The following is a 14,630-nucleotide window of genomic DNA, read 5'->3' on the forward strand; positions in this document are numbered from 1 at the left end:
CTAACCCCAGCTGCTCCTGAAGAGCTGGATCCACAAAAAGCACCTGTTAGTAACACACCAAATAAAAGCACGCATGCAAGATGCTCAAATTGTGTTTTTCTTTTCTTTTTTATTAGGTAAAATAGCGTCTATCCTCCAGATATGCAGCAACATGTCTTTCCATTGTCTTAACGTGGAAATCATTAGCTCCAGACGCTCTATTTGTGTTCGATGTGAACCCAGCATTTCAACAAAAGCTCTGTTGTTTTTACTGCTAAGAACTTGCAGTGGCTCCAGGACTTCAGGAACATTAGCTCCTATTAGAAATCGGATTTAGTTTCCCATCACCCATTGTTTTCAGAAGTATACCAAACAGTTTTTCCACAATATACACCACATCTGATGTATCTTATGAATCTATTGTTTTTTCCCTGTCATGTTTGGTCTCCTTTTGAATGTGTCAGTGTGGTTGGTAGAATGGTCCCAGTTTCACAGCAGTCGCTTATATTATGTAAAAGACTGAAATCTTAAGAGAATTCTGTTCTTTTTGCGTGTTGTCTCTTCAAGGTATCAGATAATCGTTGCTCCTCCTCTCCCCTGAAAACAGGTGCAGCACTTTGGGCACAACAAAATTCCAAAAATATTTGTACAGTACATATTTCCAGCTCTTTTGTTCTGGTCTGGCTGTTTAAGGGAATCTGGCATAGCAGCCTTTGGGAATCTGTGACCAGAAAACACCTACGCAGTGACATGTCAGTTTATTAAGTCTGAACTCCCACACCGCTGCGTGTGTCTCCACTCTAAGGTATGCATTTCTTTGTATTTTCAAACTTGTAATTGTGTTAAACACATTGTGCTCAAAGAACACACATTATTGTTGTTTGTGCTACTAAATGTACACACAGACTAGTTGAGATTTTTCTTTAAAACACAACTGCTTTACTGTAAGTGTTATATACAAAACTTAGGTTAAAGGTTGTAAATGCTATGCCTTCTAGACCATGTGTCTTGTGTAAAATTGTAAAACCTGTAACAGTGGAATTGTCCAGCAATTTCAAGTTACATGTGTACATACGTGTACATAGACTTGTACATTACAAGTACATACGTGGAACACTGCTACTTCCTATATTGCTGCAGTAAAACCATGCCCTTACGAAAAATACGTTTATTCAAGTCTGCTATTAAAATACTTATTTTTATTTTATACATTCAGTCTGTTTTTTATACACTTCTCAGAAATATACATAAAATTCCACTTTACTTCTACTGACAGAAATGTCTGAGTATACAGGTCCTTCTCAAAAAATTTGCATATGTGATAGTTAATTATTTTCCATAATGTAATGATAAAAATTAAACTTTCATGTATTTTAGATTCATTGCACACCAACTGAAATATTTCAGGTCTTTTATTGTTTTAATACTGATGATTTTGGCATACAGCTCATGAAAACCCCAAATTCATATCTCAAAAAATTAGCATATCATGAAAAGGTTCTCTAAACGAGCTATTAACCTAATCATCTGAATCAACTAATTAACTCTAAACACCTGCAAAAGATTCCTGAGGCTTTTAAAAACTCCCAGCCTGGTTCATTACTCAAAACCGCAATCATGGGTAAGACTGCCGACCTGACTGCTGTCCAGAAGGCCATCATTGACACCCTCAAGCGAGAGGGTAAGACACAGAAAGATATTTCTGAACAAATAGGCTGTTCCCAGAGCGCTGGATCAACGCACCTCAGTGGAAGTCTGGGGGAAGGAAAAAGTGTGGCAAAAAACGCTGCCCAACGAGAAGAGGTGAGCGGACCCGGAGGAAGATTGTGGAGAAGGACCGATTCCAGACCTTGGGGGACCAGCGGAAGCAGTGGAGTGAGTCTGGAGTAGAAACATCCAGAGCCGCCGTGCACAGGCGTGAGCAGGAAATGGGCTACAGGTGCCGCATTCCCCAGGTCAAGACACTTTTGGGCTACAGAGAAGCAGCACTGGACTGGTGCTCAGTGGTCCAAAGTACTTTTTTCGGATGAAAGCAAATTTTGCATGTCATTGGGAAATCAAGGTGCCAGAGTCTGGAGGAAGACTGGGGAGAAGGAAATGCCCAAATGCCTGAAGTCCAGTGTCAAGTCCCCACAGTCAGTGATGGTCTGGGGTGCCATGTCAGCTGCTGGTGTTGGTCCACTGTGTTTTATCAAGGGCAGGGTCAATGCAGCTCGCTATCAGGAGATTTTGGAGCACTTCATGCTTCCATCTGCTGAAAAGCTTTATGGAGATGAAGATTTGGTTTTTCAGCACGACCTGGCACCTGCTCACAGTGCCAAAACCACTGGTAAATGGTTTACTGACCATGGTATTACTGTGCTCAATTGGCCTGCCAACTCTCCTGACCTGAACCCCATAGAGAATCCGTGGGATATTGTGAAGAGAAAGTTGAGAGAAGCGAGACCCAACACACTGGATGAGCTTAAGGCCGCTATCGAAGCATCCTGGGCCTCCAGAACACCTCAGCAGAGCCACAGGCTGATCGCCTCCATGCCACGCCGCACTGAAGCATTCATTTCTGCTAAAGGATTCCCCACCAAGAATTGAGTGCAGAACTGAACATAATTATTTGAAGGTTGACTTTTTTGTATTAAAAACACTTTTCTTTTATTGGTCGGATGAAATATGCTAATTTTTGGAATTTTGGGTTTTCATAAGCTGTGAAACTTGCAGCAAACATCTGTATAGTGTAAACTGTTGTGTATCCGCTTAAGCCATTCAAATGCATTGACACCGCAGTAGAAGTACTGAGCGCTCCATGAGCCACGTGACCAGCGTGCGCCGCCGGGAGATGAGAGCATGTTGCCACTCTGTTTTTCAACGCCTCTGGCTTTAACATTATGCCACATTAGCACCAAAATGCTATTTAAAAAATGTATTTTGGATGCTTCAAGAGACTCTAATTAACCCACTGATGTATCATATGGACTACTTTGATGATGTTTTTATTCCCTTTCTGACTAAATATAAAATATCTTAAACTGTGTGTGAAGATGAACGGTTTTACAGGTGTGGAACGACATTAGGATAAGCCATTAATGACAGACATTTCATTTTGGGTGAACTAACCCTTTAATATCAAAAACAGGTTTAGCAAATTGTCGTGAGATTGAGATGGGCAGCATGAGAGCGTGACACAGAGCCTGAAAGTATGTGTCTCACGTCAAATGCGTGAGAGTTGGCACCCTGTGTAAGAATGTAAGACTCGTTAGCCCCCTTAACTTCCCCTAGGCTTTGTGGTATTTAGTCTTTTTGTTTTTACAGAGACACTCCCCAACATTTGCTCACGTGTCTCTTGAAAAACGGGTTGCCCTTGTTTTCCTGTTGTGGGTTCGATTAGTTTTAAAGAAAAGCTTTCAGAGCTTTTTCTCAAGACGCCATTCCAGAAGTAGGACCTTCAACGGTCCTCCTTTTTAATGGTAAGTTAAGTAAAAATTGCTTCATCAAATACTGACCTCTCTAGATTTAATGATCACATTGATTCAGTTTCAGTCAATATTGAGACATTGTTTATTACAATAGTTGTTGTGCTCATTAATAAAACTCAAAGGCAATACTTTCCTCTTTCTAAGAAATTATAGCTCTTTTTGTGCTTGTCCTGCAGAAGTGAAGGGCGATGTCGTCTGTTCCAGAACATCTCCTGGCCGCTCTGGATGATCTCAACGCAGATGAACTGAAGAGGTTTAAATGGCGATTCAAGAATCATTTCTGTGTTTCAAACTCTGCTCTGATGAAGGCAGACGCTCCGGACACAGTGGATCTGATGATAAAGCGCTTTGGACCAGAAGAAGCTATGAACATCATGGTGGACATCCTGAGGAAGATGAACCAGAATGATCTGGCTGAACAGTTAGAGAAGAAACTCAAGCAAGGTAACAGAATACAGTTAAAATGAAAATGTGTGTTAAATGTTTTCCAATAAAAAATGAATTAGAGGGTAACTAAACAGTAAAATCACTTTCTTTAGTTACGGATTTGCAAGACTGGGGCTTTATTAGTGCTGTTCATTGATTTAAATAAACGTTTTGACATTTGGGTATAAAGGGTTTTAATTCTACAATATATGGTGTTAACACATCTGAGTGCTGCCCTCTTATGGTTGAATAGTGGCTTCTGCAGTTGAAGTTTCCTATTGGCCATCCTATTGCCATAGAAACAGAGAGGCCCAATCTGAAAACCACACCCACTGGGTTAGGCTCCGCTTGTCCAGCATTTTTTAAATATTGCAAGTGGGTGGAGTTAAGCTCTGACCAGAGATTGACTCACTCTTTAAAGGTTTTTGTTTCATGTTTCAAATATAATATGTTTCTTTTATTGGTGATTCACAGAGTGAATGTTTTACAGAATAAATTAACTCTTGACTTGAACGGTGTGACTTGAACCTAATCTTTCCTCTGTGCTTTGCTGTTGTGTTTGTGGTGTTTAATGTCCCAGTATTTTCATTCTGATGTCTTTCTCACAGCTCAGGCTGAGGGCAGTATTAAGGATCCTGTGCTTGTTGGAACCAGTTCAAAACCGATCAGGGGTAAATATTGACCACTGTCTGTACAGACAAACCTCAAACTCAGGATAGCATGAGAAATACTGTACAATTTACGTGTTTATTAACAGTTGTATACACGGGACACGAGCTGAATCAGCCACACAGCACAGGCTTATCCTGTGGTATGCAACCAGTTGTTGTACGAGCATGCCCTCTAGTGGTCACACGCCCAAATAACATTGTACTTCACTACAGTCACACCCATCAAATAAATAACTAAACCTAAAATTAAGCCTAGTTCAGACTGCATGATTATCAAACTCGTCGGGTCACTGCTCTTTTCACACTGCATGACTATCTGGGGTATCATTCAGTCTCTGCTGTGTTCACACTGACCGACTGATCGGCGACAGGGGCTTTCACACTGCATGACTGAACAAGAGGAAGAATCGCAGACAACTCTCTCTCTCTCTCTCTCTCTCTCTCTCTCTCTCTCTCTCTCTCTCTCTCTCTCTCTCTCTCTCTCTCTCTCCGCTGCGCTAACTACGCTTCCCAACATTAGCATGCCAAATATCTTGCGGGCGTTGGCGACTCATATTCACACTGCGTGATTGCCACTCGCGTGCCCGAGCACCGTTTTGCCCATGATATCGGGTATTTGTCTGCGATTTCGCGAAACCTGTTGGCGAGTCAAAATCAGGGCTAAAATCGTGCAGTGTGAACTCTGCTTTATTTAACGTGCAAACACCTGAAATGAAATCATTGTGATAAAAACTGCCTACAGTGACAGAAATCAACTTTGGAAAAAACAGTATTTGACGTGTAATTTGATTGTCTCGTTTGCATCAAGACACGGAGGCTTCAGTTTCTGAGAGGAATCCTGGGTTATAGAATGACTAGTTATATGAATAACTGTTGGCTTAATCTTTCCTTTCTGCTTTGCTGATGTGTTTGTGGTGTTTAACGTCCCAGTTTTTTTATTCTGATCTCTCTCTCATACAGCTGAGGCTAAGGGCAGTATTGAGGATCCTTCGCTTGCTGGAGCCAGTTCAAAACCAATGGAGGGTAAATAATGATCCCTGTCTGTACAGAGAAAACCCAGATATGGGTTTATTGTTATTTTAGTCATATTGACTCCCTGTGTAGGTGCACGAGAAAGTGATATGATTTCTTTGTATGATGAATATAAATATTCACTCTCAAATCAAATCATTTATCAGCTCTTGTATACAGAACCCAAATCACATGTAACACCTCACTGTTTTTCCATCATGAAACAGACAGGAAAATCATGCAAGATTTGGACAAAAAGAGGGTGAGTACATTACATTTTTTGGATTAACTAACCCTAACTAGGCAATGATGAAAAATGCAGACACTTGCTTAAATCTTCTAAATCTTCTTAAATCATTTAAATTTATGGTTTGAACTTTCTATTCTAGATCATTAACGATTGTTTTAGTACTTAAAATGTATCTGGGGTCCGTGTAGCCTCTGTTCATTTGATTCACTATTTAAAGAGAAATGAGAATGGGTTAATTTAATGTTTTAAGTAACAAAAAAATTAAGCTAGACTTTTCATATTTTTTGTTCATGGGTAAGAACTTGAGACCATATCAAGGCAGTGGCGGACCTGGGCCGTGGAGCATAGATGGACCTGGCAGTCTAACACACTGCCCGGGTGGAAGTTCAGGTGGTTTAGAGGGGTGCAGGCCGTTCAGGGGACCATGGCAGGGTAAGAAGTTCAAGGGGCCTATAGTCCCCCATCCCCCCCAGGGTACCTAGAGCCAATAGGTGGAGCTAGGGAATATGGGATGGAGCCATCACTGGTCTCTGGTCAGGAGCTAGTGCCCCTCTGGACACTGGCCAGGGGCTAGAGCCGATGTGCAGCCCATACACACTAAAGTGGGGTTGCTATAATAGTCAGTGCTTTATTGACAGGAACAGACACAGGGTAAGGTTCAGGAATGGGAACAGGAACAGGAAATTCGATGTCAGAGACATGCTCTGCCATGGTGTTGGCCATCTGGGCTGAGAGCTCTGGCGGGGCAGCGGCCATCTTGGCAGAGTGCTATAGCATGAGAGCAGCCATCTTGAGATGAGATAATGGAGCGGCGGCCATCTTGGGGCAAGACAATGGAGCAGCGGCCATCTTGGTTAGAGACTGGAACGGCAGTCATCTTGGTTGGAGACTCTGAAGTGGTGGCCATCTATAGTTGGAGACTCCGGAGCAGCAGGCACTGTGGGATTGCATCAAGCACTTCCATACTTGAAAAACTGTGGAAAACTACTTTTAAACTGGAAATAAAATAATATTTATATACATTTTTACAGCAGGTTTTTTCGCACAGGATTAGTATTACCTGAGGTAATTTTTCCGGACCTTTTTACAGGAGGAAAAAGTCGCCGTAATCTTTACTGACATTGTCCGTAATTAATATTGAAATGGCACTTTCGGACGGAACTAAAATAAGTCTAAACTTACAAGCTCTGGTAATTACTTTAACCCCACCTCTCTGTGTTATTTGAATTACTTCTTTTTAAGTACTTCTTCTTTCTATTTAATTAATTACTTTAAAGACTAAAATTACTAAAGACTTTTTTTTTCAGAATTAGAAAATCGATAACGAGACTATGCCTTAGAATAAATACAATATGGCCAGAAATGTTGTGAAAAATTCTTACCTAACCCTAACACAATCAGACATGCATTGTGATTACAGATCAGTCTATTTTTTTGTAAACAGTGTTTCTCCTCCATATAGTGGACATGGCAGAGTTTTAATGTTTGTTTTTTACACGTGGGCAGGAATGAAATGTCCCTTTCCGCTGATTGGTCATTCAAAGATCAACCCGTGCCATATTGCTGTACAGGGGTGCCTTTTCCCAAAACCATAGTTGCTAACCTGTTACTGGTCGGCGCTGAGAAATTGTACTGCAACCAACAAAGTTGCTAACTTAGTTAGCAACTATGGTTTTGGGAAACGTACCCCAGATTCTTGCAGTTACACATCATCCCTCTCCCATTAAACACACAGGCTCTCCTTAAACTGTACTGGGCAGTGCAAAAACAGGGCTTTTGCCTGTGCAGGCATATGTTTGGCAGCCTACAAGTGGCAGAGGAAAAATGTGTTGTCTTTTACAGAACAATAAATGAACCTCACATCTGCACCCATATTATCTAGTCTCACATAGCCAGACCTTTAGACTTACGGCAGAAGGTCTAAACTCCATAGCAGCTTTCGTTGCCACACTTTTTCCTTCCCACAGACTTCCCACTGAGGTGCCTTGATACAGCACTCTGGGAACAGCCTATTCGTTCAGAAATGTCTTTCTGTGTCTTCCCCTCTCGCTTGAGGGTGTCAATGATGGCCTTCTGGACAGCAGTCAGGTCGGCAGTCTTACCCATGATTGCGGTTTTGAGTAATGAACCAGGCTGGGAGTTTTTAAAAGCCTCAGGAATCTTTTGCAGGTGTTTAGAGTTAATTAGTTGATTCAGATGATTAGGTTAATAGCTCGTTTAGAGAATCTTTTCATGATATGCTAATTTTTTGCATAAAAAATTTAGACTGACACTTAGACTGAAATAAACAACTTTCTCTGGCACACTGTTGCATTGCACTATCCAGTACAGTTTGTTAATGCATTTCTTAGTCTGATTGTTGTATGAGGTTATAAACAGAATTATAATTTTTCATAAAAAAATGTATGAATAAAATTTGACAGCATTCTTCCTTTACTCTTACTCCCAACACTTTTGGCACTCCCAAACTAGGCAGAATCAATCATCCGTAACACAATTAGACATGCATAACAGTGATTCCACATACGTGATTACAGAACAGTCTATCTTTTTTTTGTTTTGAAAACAGTGTTTTTCCACCTACTAGTGGACACAACATAGTTTTAATATTTACTTTCTATATGTGGGCAGGAATTAAGTGTATTAGTGTTTAATTTTTCTGCTTCAAAATTAAAAAAATAAAAATGGATAAACGCAACCAAAATGGACCAATTGGATTGTCATCCAGATCAATTTGAAGGTACTGGTTTGTGCTTCAGAAGCAGCTGAAGGAGACGCGGAGGTCGTTCCAGCAGAGAATCCAGCAGAGAGAGAAAGATCTTCAGCGTTTGAGAGAGGCTGTGGAGTCTTATAAGGTGAGCTTGAGAAGTCTCAGCTTGGACTCTCCTCTTTCAGATCCACTGAAGCCCACGTGTGATTGTGATGTGTGTCCTTACAGCACTCTGCGCAGACGGCAGTGGAGGAAAGCGAGAAGATCTTCACTCAACTGATCCGCTCCATTGAGAGAAGCTGCTCTGAGGTCACCCAGCGGATCAGAGATCAGGAACAGTCTGCGCTGAGTCGAGCTGAAGGAGGACTGGAGCAACTGGAGCAGGAGATTGATGATCTGAGGAGCAGAGACGCTGAGCTGGAGGAGCTTGCAGACACACAGGATCACACCCATTTCCTGCAGGTAACAGATCAAGTGCACTTGAGTGAGATCCTGCTATAACAGGAAACTCAATGAGAACTGTTTCACAAAAGCAGAAAGAGCAGCTGACTAGAATCAGCTTAAGAGACAGCTTGTAAAAATGGATTTCTTCCCTGGAAATCTTCTCCAACCTGCACATTTTGTATGTCTCCTTTGTCTAAGGGGGCTTTCACACTGTGCACATTTACTGTGGTCCAAGTCTGAGCATGATTGTTCCCGGCACCCAGCAGTGTTGGTCTGGTTTCACACTCAACTTGAATCTATCGAACCCTGGTGCATTTGAATTTGCACTTGCCACAGTAAATATATAGTTTTTTAAATTAATTTGGTGCAATTATGCACAACTGAGTAAACGACAACTTAGGTTCACTGTATGTGCATCGCATTAAGGCGGCTTTCTGCTGCTTACAAACAGATTCTTTTGAGATGAGCCATTCATTAGCCATCCTGATTGCACTCCCTATGTGCAAATATACTGTAGGCACACTCTCGCTCATATCCAAGGTAAATAATCGACACTATCATCCCTTACATGTGTTTTATTGCAATAAATACATCGTCATCAGCTAAAATTCATGTGAGGTTACTTTTCTTCCTTATCAAATGCTCAATTGAGTCTGTGTTGCTTTCACATTCACACGAATCACAGAACAGTTCGAGTGTTGAACAGAACAGAACCAAACTCAGACTGTCTTCTAGGTAGTCTTGGGTTTAGTACCAATTTTTTATGCAAACCTGAAGCAGGTGTGTTTGATTAAGAAAACATGAAGAATGCACACTGTTGAGGAACTTTTGCTAAGACAGGGTTGAAAACCTCTGGAAGAACAACTTAGTGTCACAAACACTTTAAAACTGAACAGTTAATCAGGGTCTTCAGGATTAGAAACAATCTGCATTGTAAAAAGTGCAACATAAATAAAGATGACTTGACTAAACATGGTGTGGTGGGAGGAGCAAATGACAGACACAGTGGCGTCAGGTCTCAAAGATGTGTTTATTAACATAAATAAACTTAAAATGTTCAGAAAAGGGAACAAAGTATCAAACAAACAGGGGATCTGGTGTCCTCGGCATGCCGGGAATCGTGAAGGAAGGGCAGTGATCAGATAGAATGGATGGTCCTAAACAAGGACTATAAAATGAGTGTCAGGATATTGTCATAAAACCCTAAATATGACAAACACTAGGTGACAGGATCCGGAAAGAAACATCAACAGAGCTGTGTTTATATCAGATATAAGATTATGAATGCATAGTGTGAATCAATGTAATGAACCCCGAACCCCTGTTATCATTAACTAAACCATATATAATTCCAAACTCATATGACTGTTTTAAAGCTTTTGGCCCTAGAAACATCTGGACCATAGCTGGACATGCTTCCGAATCCCCCTAGCAAGCTCCAATTTTGGACCTTTTAATAAATAAAATCCTGCGTAAGGCCATAAATGTCTTTTTACATGGATCTTTTTATGTTTAGTATAAATTTCATCTCTCAGTGTGGTGGTGATAAGATTTGATTTCTGTTCTCTGTAGAGTTTCCAGTCTCTCTCAGCACCTCCCGAATCTACAGAAGTACCCAACATCCCTTTTAATTCTCTCTTCTCTTTTGATGGCCTAAGAGAATCTGTCCATCAGCTGGGAGAGAAACTGGAGGATTTCTGCAAAGAGGAGATCAAAAAGATCTCTGACAGAGGTAAAGTCCTGGAGATTCATCTGCTCTCAGAACTGAGTCCCCATCATGTCACATCATGTTCAACATCATATTAGAAATGTCTTAGGAATAGATGCATAGTAATCTCTTCACATGGGAATCACACTGTTCATGTCTGTTCCACAGTCACATTTACCAACATCGTTTCTAGGACCAGGAACGACCTATTACAGTGTAAGTCACTAAAGCTGCATTCACATCACCAACATCTTTGTTGCTGAACTTCACTAGACTCTGTACTATGAGTTGCTCATAGGCGACCCTAGAGCTGTTGCCCTAATGTTATTGTTAGACAGCTTATGTGTATATATCTTTAGAATATTATAACAAATTAAATACACTTTCTAGTTGTCCCTTCCCTAAGATCTTGTCTCTTTTTTCCCGCGTCTTGCATCCTCTGCATTTGACGCCTCTGCGGTTAGAAGATCTAGATCAGCAAGGGATATACTTCCTGAACCTTGTACTTCTGCTAATGGCATCAAAGGTTATTGCTATCCAATCAGACCACAAGTGTTTTCACACATGATTTAGACACCCTGAGTGCATTCCCCTAGCATCCGACCAGAGACGCAGTGAGAGGAATTATTGATGTAAGAATCAAACTCACTCGGACTGCCGACAGCTTCATTTACAGCCATAATTTTTTTAAATGCATGTTGAAGAGTGAAATTGCTCCAGAACTTTTGTCCCGTCCTGCCTGTGTAATCCAAAGTTGAAAGACAATATGTGGTGTCAGAGAAAAAGATGCATGAGAGACGAGAGCTGGAGTATTTTCCCGGGGTCCCCATCCCAATCATGTGATCTTTTTATAGGAGGTTGTGAGAAAAACATACAACTAAAAATTCAACTAATAAAAAGAAAATAAAGGAAGAGAGCAAAGTCAGCAGAGCTTGCTTCTGTTCTACATCTCTCACAGACACACCCTCTACGTGTGACCTGGTCTCCAGCATGGGAGGCGAGCGCTCTAACAAAGAGGCTAAAGACCGCAGTCTTAATTGTCAGTCCCCAGAGTGCCTCGTGAGATCAAGGGAGTGAGGTTTAGATGCACAGCTCTTACTGGCCTACGACTGTTACACTCCCACCACTAAACCTCACTCCCATGCAGGTCAAGGCCTGGATATATAACACGTTTTACCCAAAAAAGTTTTAATTAAAATGCTGTCATTTTGCAATAGCTTTATATCAACATTTAGTAAATAGCATAAAGGTTTTGGGTAAATCTGAAATGTAAATGTAGCTATTGTCAATTGCACTTTGCGCGAAGCCCTGGTGTGGTACGCGGCCCTGTGCCAAATTAAAGTTAAACATTCCTTAACATCTTAGCATAGATGAACACGCTTAAAGGGTTAGTTTACCCAAACATTTTAATTCTGTCATTAATTACTTACCCTCATGTGGTTGGCCAGCCGTCAGACCTCCGTTCATCTTCGGAACACAGATGAAGATATTAGTGTTGAAATCCGACGGCTCAGAAAGGCCTTCATTGACACCAATGTCATTTCCTCTCTCAAGACCCATAAAGGCACTAAAGACGTTGTTAAAATCCATTTAATTACAATGGCTCTACAATAATTTTCTGAAATGACGAGAATAGATTGAGCGAAAAACAACTAAATAACGACTTATATAGTGATGGGCCGATTTCAAAACAAAGCTTCAAACCGTTACGAAGCAGTGTATCGATTCGTAATTTGGATCGCCAAAGTCACATGATTTCAGCAGTTTCTACCAGGACATTTTAGAGCACTTCATGCTTCTTTTAGCAGATAAGATTTATGGAGATGCTGAGTTCATTTTCCAGCAGGACGTGGCACCTGCCCACACTGCCAAAAGTACCTAAATCGGGTTCAATGAGCTGAACCACATGGAGAATCTTTGGGGCATTGCCAAGAGAAAGATGAGAGACATGAGACCGAACAATGCAGAAGAGCTGAAGGCCACTATTGAAGCATCCTGGTCTTCAATAACACCCCGGCAGTGCCACAGGCTGAGCATCCATGCCATGCCGCATTGAGGCAACAATTCATGCAAAACGGCCCAAACTAAGAACTGAATACATATGCATGATGATACTTTTCAGAGGGCCAACATTTCTGTATTTAAAATCCTTTTTTTATTGATTTCATGTAATATTCTCATTTTCTGAGATTTTGAATTTAAGGTTTTCATAAGCCATAATCATCAAAATTAAAACAAATAAAGGCTTGAAATATCTCACTTTGCATGTAATGAGTATATATCATATATTAGTTTCACCTTTTAAGTTAAATTACTGAAATAAATTAACTTTTGCACGATATTCAAATTTTTCGAGTTTCGTGAGTACACTAAAAGATCAAAATCATAATTCCTGATTCTGGTGTGTTTTCTCTCCCTCAGATTATCATCAGCTAACTCTGGATCCAAACACAGCAACTGGATGCCTCGGTATCTCTGAGAAGAACAGAATGATTACTAAGACTGACACTGAGCAGTCGTATCCTGAACATCCAGACAGATTTGATAATGTGTGTCAGGTGTTGTGTAGAGAGAGTGTGTGTGGACGCTGCTACTGGGAGGTTGAGTGGAGTGGTGATGATGTGGATATATCAGTGTCATATAAGAGCATCAGCAGGAAGAGACGGGGTAATGAGTGTGGGTTTGGACATAATGATCAGTCCTGGAGTTTGTGCCGCTTTGACTACAGTTACACATTTATACACAATAACATAGAGATTAAACTCCCTGTAAAGCCCATAGGCAGTAGAGTAGGAGTGTATGTGGATCACAGTGCAGGAACTCTGTCCTTCTACAGCGTCTCTGACACAATGAGCCTCATACACACAGTCCAGACCACATTCACTCAGCCACTCTATCCTGGGTTTGGGTTTAATAGAAACATACGTTTTAGTTCTGGATCATCAGTGAAACTTTGTTGATGAATCAGGATAGGCTGATGAGAGATTCTACCCATAATGCTTTGAGCTCATGATAAATCAGTGACAGTGAGATGATATAGAGTCTCTTTATTATATCAACACTACAGCTGCACTTCTGTCACTGAAACGTGTGTGTGTAATAAATCCTCAAATTGACAGTAGAACAGTGTGCGTGTGAGTCGTGGTGAGTAAAAATGTATACAGTATGTGTGTTTTTCTCACCCTCTATTCTTGTTGGTGGTGAAGGGATGGATTCAGGTGCTCTGCATAATTTTCTTTGTATCGTTTTCATCAATGATTAATCTGTTTTTATCCTTTATTAAATCAACGAATAAATGTAATAATAGTGTGTCTTGTTTGATCTAATAAAGTTGTATTTTGATTATTATGTTTCTTTGGACAGCATCCTTTTACACACACACACACACACACACACACACACACACACACACGCATGCACGCACACAATGTTGTTATGAAAACTGAAAAGGAGGAGATTAAAATTTCAGAAATGTTTCCCCACATGCACACTGCCAAACTAATAGATCACAGATGAACCAAATTACAAACAAAATAAATATTTGCATTTTATAACCATTTTAAGATCATGCAAGCCCTTTAAAAAAAATCCTGATATCTATTTTTATGGCATGGGTCAAATTCTTGCAAGCTCTATGGCTAGAATTTTTTTTAAACAAAATTTTCATCTTAGTTTCAGTTCGTGTTCAGGTGGTCACTCCCGATGTCATGTCAAGTCAGTGACCAGTGGCAGTGGCCCCAGTGCCATTCTTCCCGGAGGTGCATGAGGAGGTCGCCAGATCGTGGAATGCACCTTTAACTGCCAGAAACCGGTCTGGTACCTCCTCCCTCACTACCCTTGATCCCCCAGTGGAGTGGTCGGTTGCAATGCAGCTGTGTCCAAAGATTGCTAACACTTGCCAAGGTAATCTGCGTCTATCCTCCAAAGCCTGTAAGTTTTCACCCACTCTCACAGGACAAGG

General features: G+C 40.9%; 1 protein-coding gene across 3 annotated transcripts; it reads left to right on the forward strand.

The window, feature by feature from the left end:
* The first annotated feature begins 669 nt into the window (after positions 1-669).
* LOC137049182 (tripartite motif-containing protein 16-like protein) lies at positions 670-13,751 on the forward strand. 3 transcript variants are annotated; one of them, XM_067427618.1, is made up of 10 exons: positions 670-784; positions 3,626-3,893; positions 4,484-4,546; positions 5,507-5,569; positions 5,785-5,819; positions 8,567-8,662; positions 8,746-8,979; positions 10,534-10,693; positions 10,838-10,885; positions 13,091-13,751. In XM_067427618.1, exons 2-10 carry the CDS (start codon positions 3,638-3,640, stop codon positions 13,627-13,629), a joined length of 1,494 nt encoding a protein of 497 aa, XP_067283719.1. In that variant the 5' UTR covers positions 670-784; positions 3,626-3,637; the 3' UTR covers positions 13,630-13,751. The 3 variants fall into 3 exon arrangements, with proteins under 3 accessions (XP_067283719.1, XP_067283722.1, XP_067283720.1); XM_067427621.1 differs by having other exon boundaries at positions 8,570-8,662; XM_067427619.1 differs by lacking the exon at positions 670-784 and adding an exon at positions 3,024-3,440.
* The last annotated feature ends 879 nt before the right edge of the window (positions 13,752-14,630 follow it).

This window comes from Pseudorasbora parva, chromosome 20 (genome assembly GCF_024679245.1).
Source record: "Pseudorasbora parva isolate DD20220531a chromosome 20, ASM2467924v1, whole genome shotgun sequence".
NCBI lineage: Eukaryota > Metazoa > Chordata > Actinopteri > Cypriniformes > Gobionidae > Pseudorasbora > Pseudorasbora parva.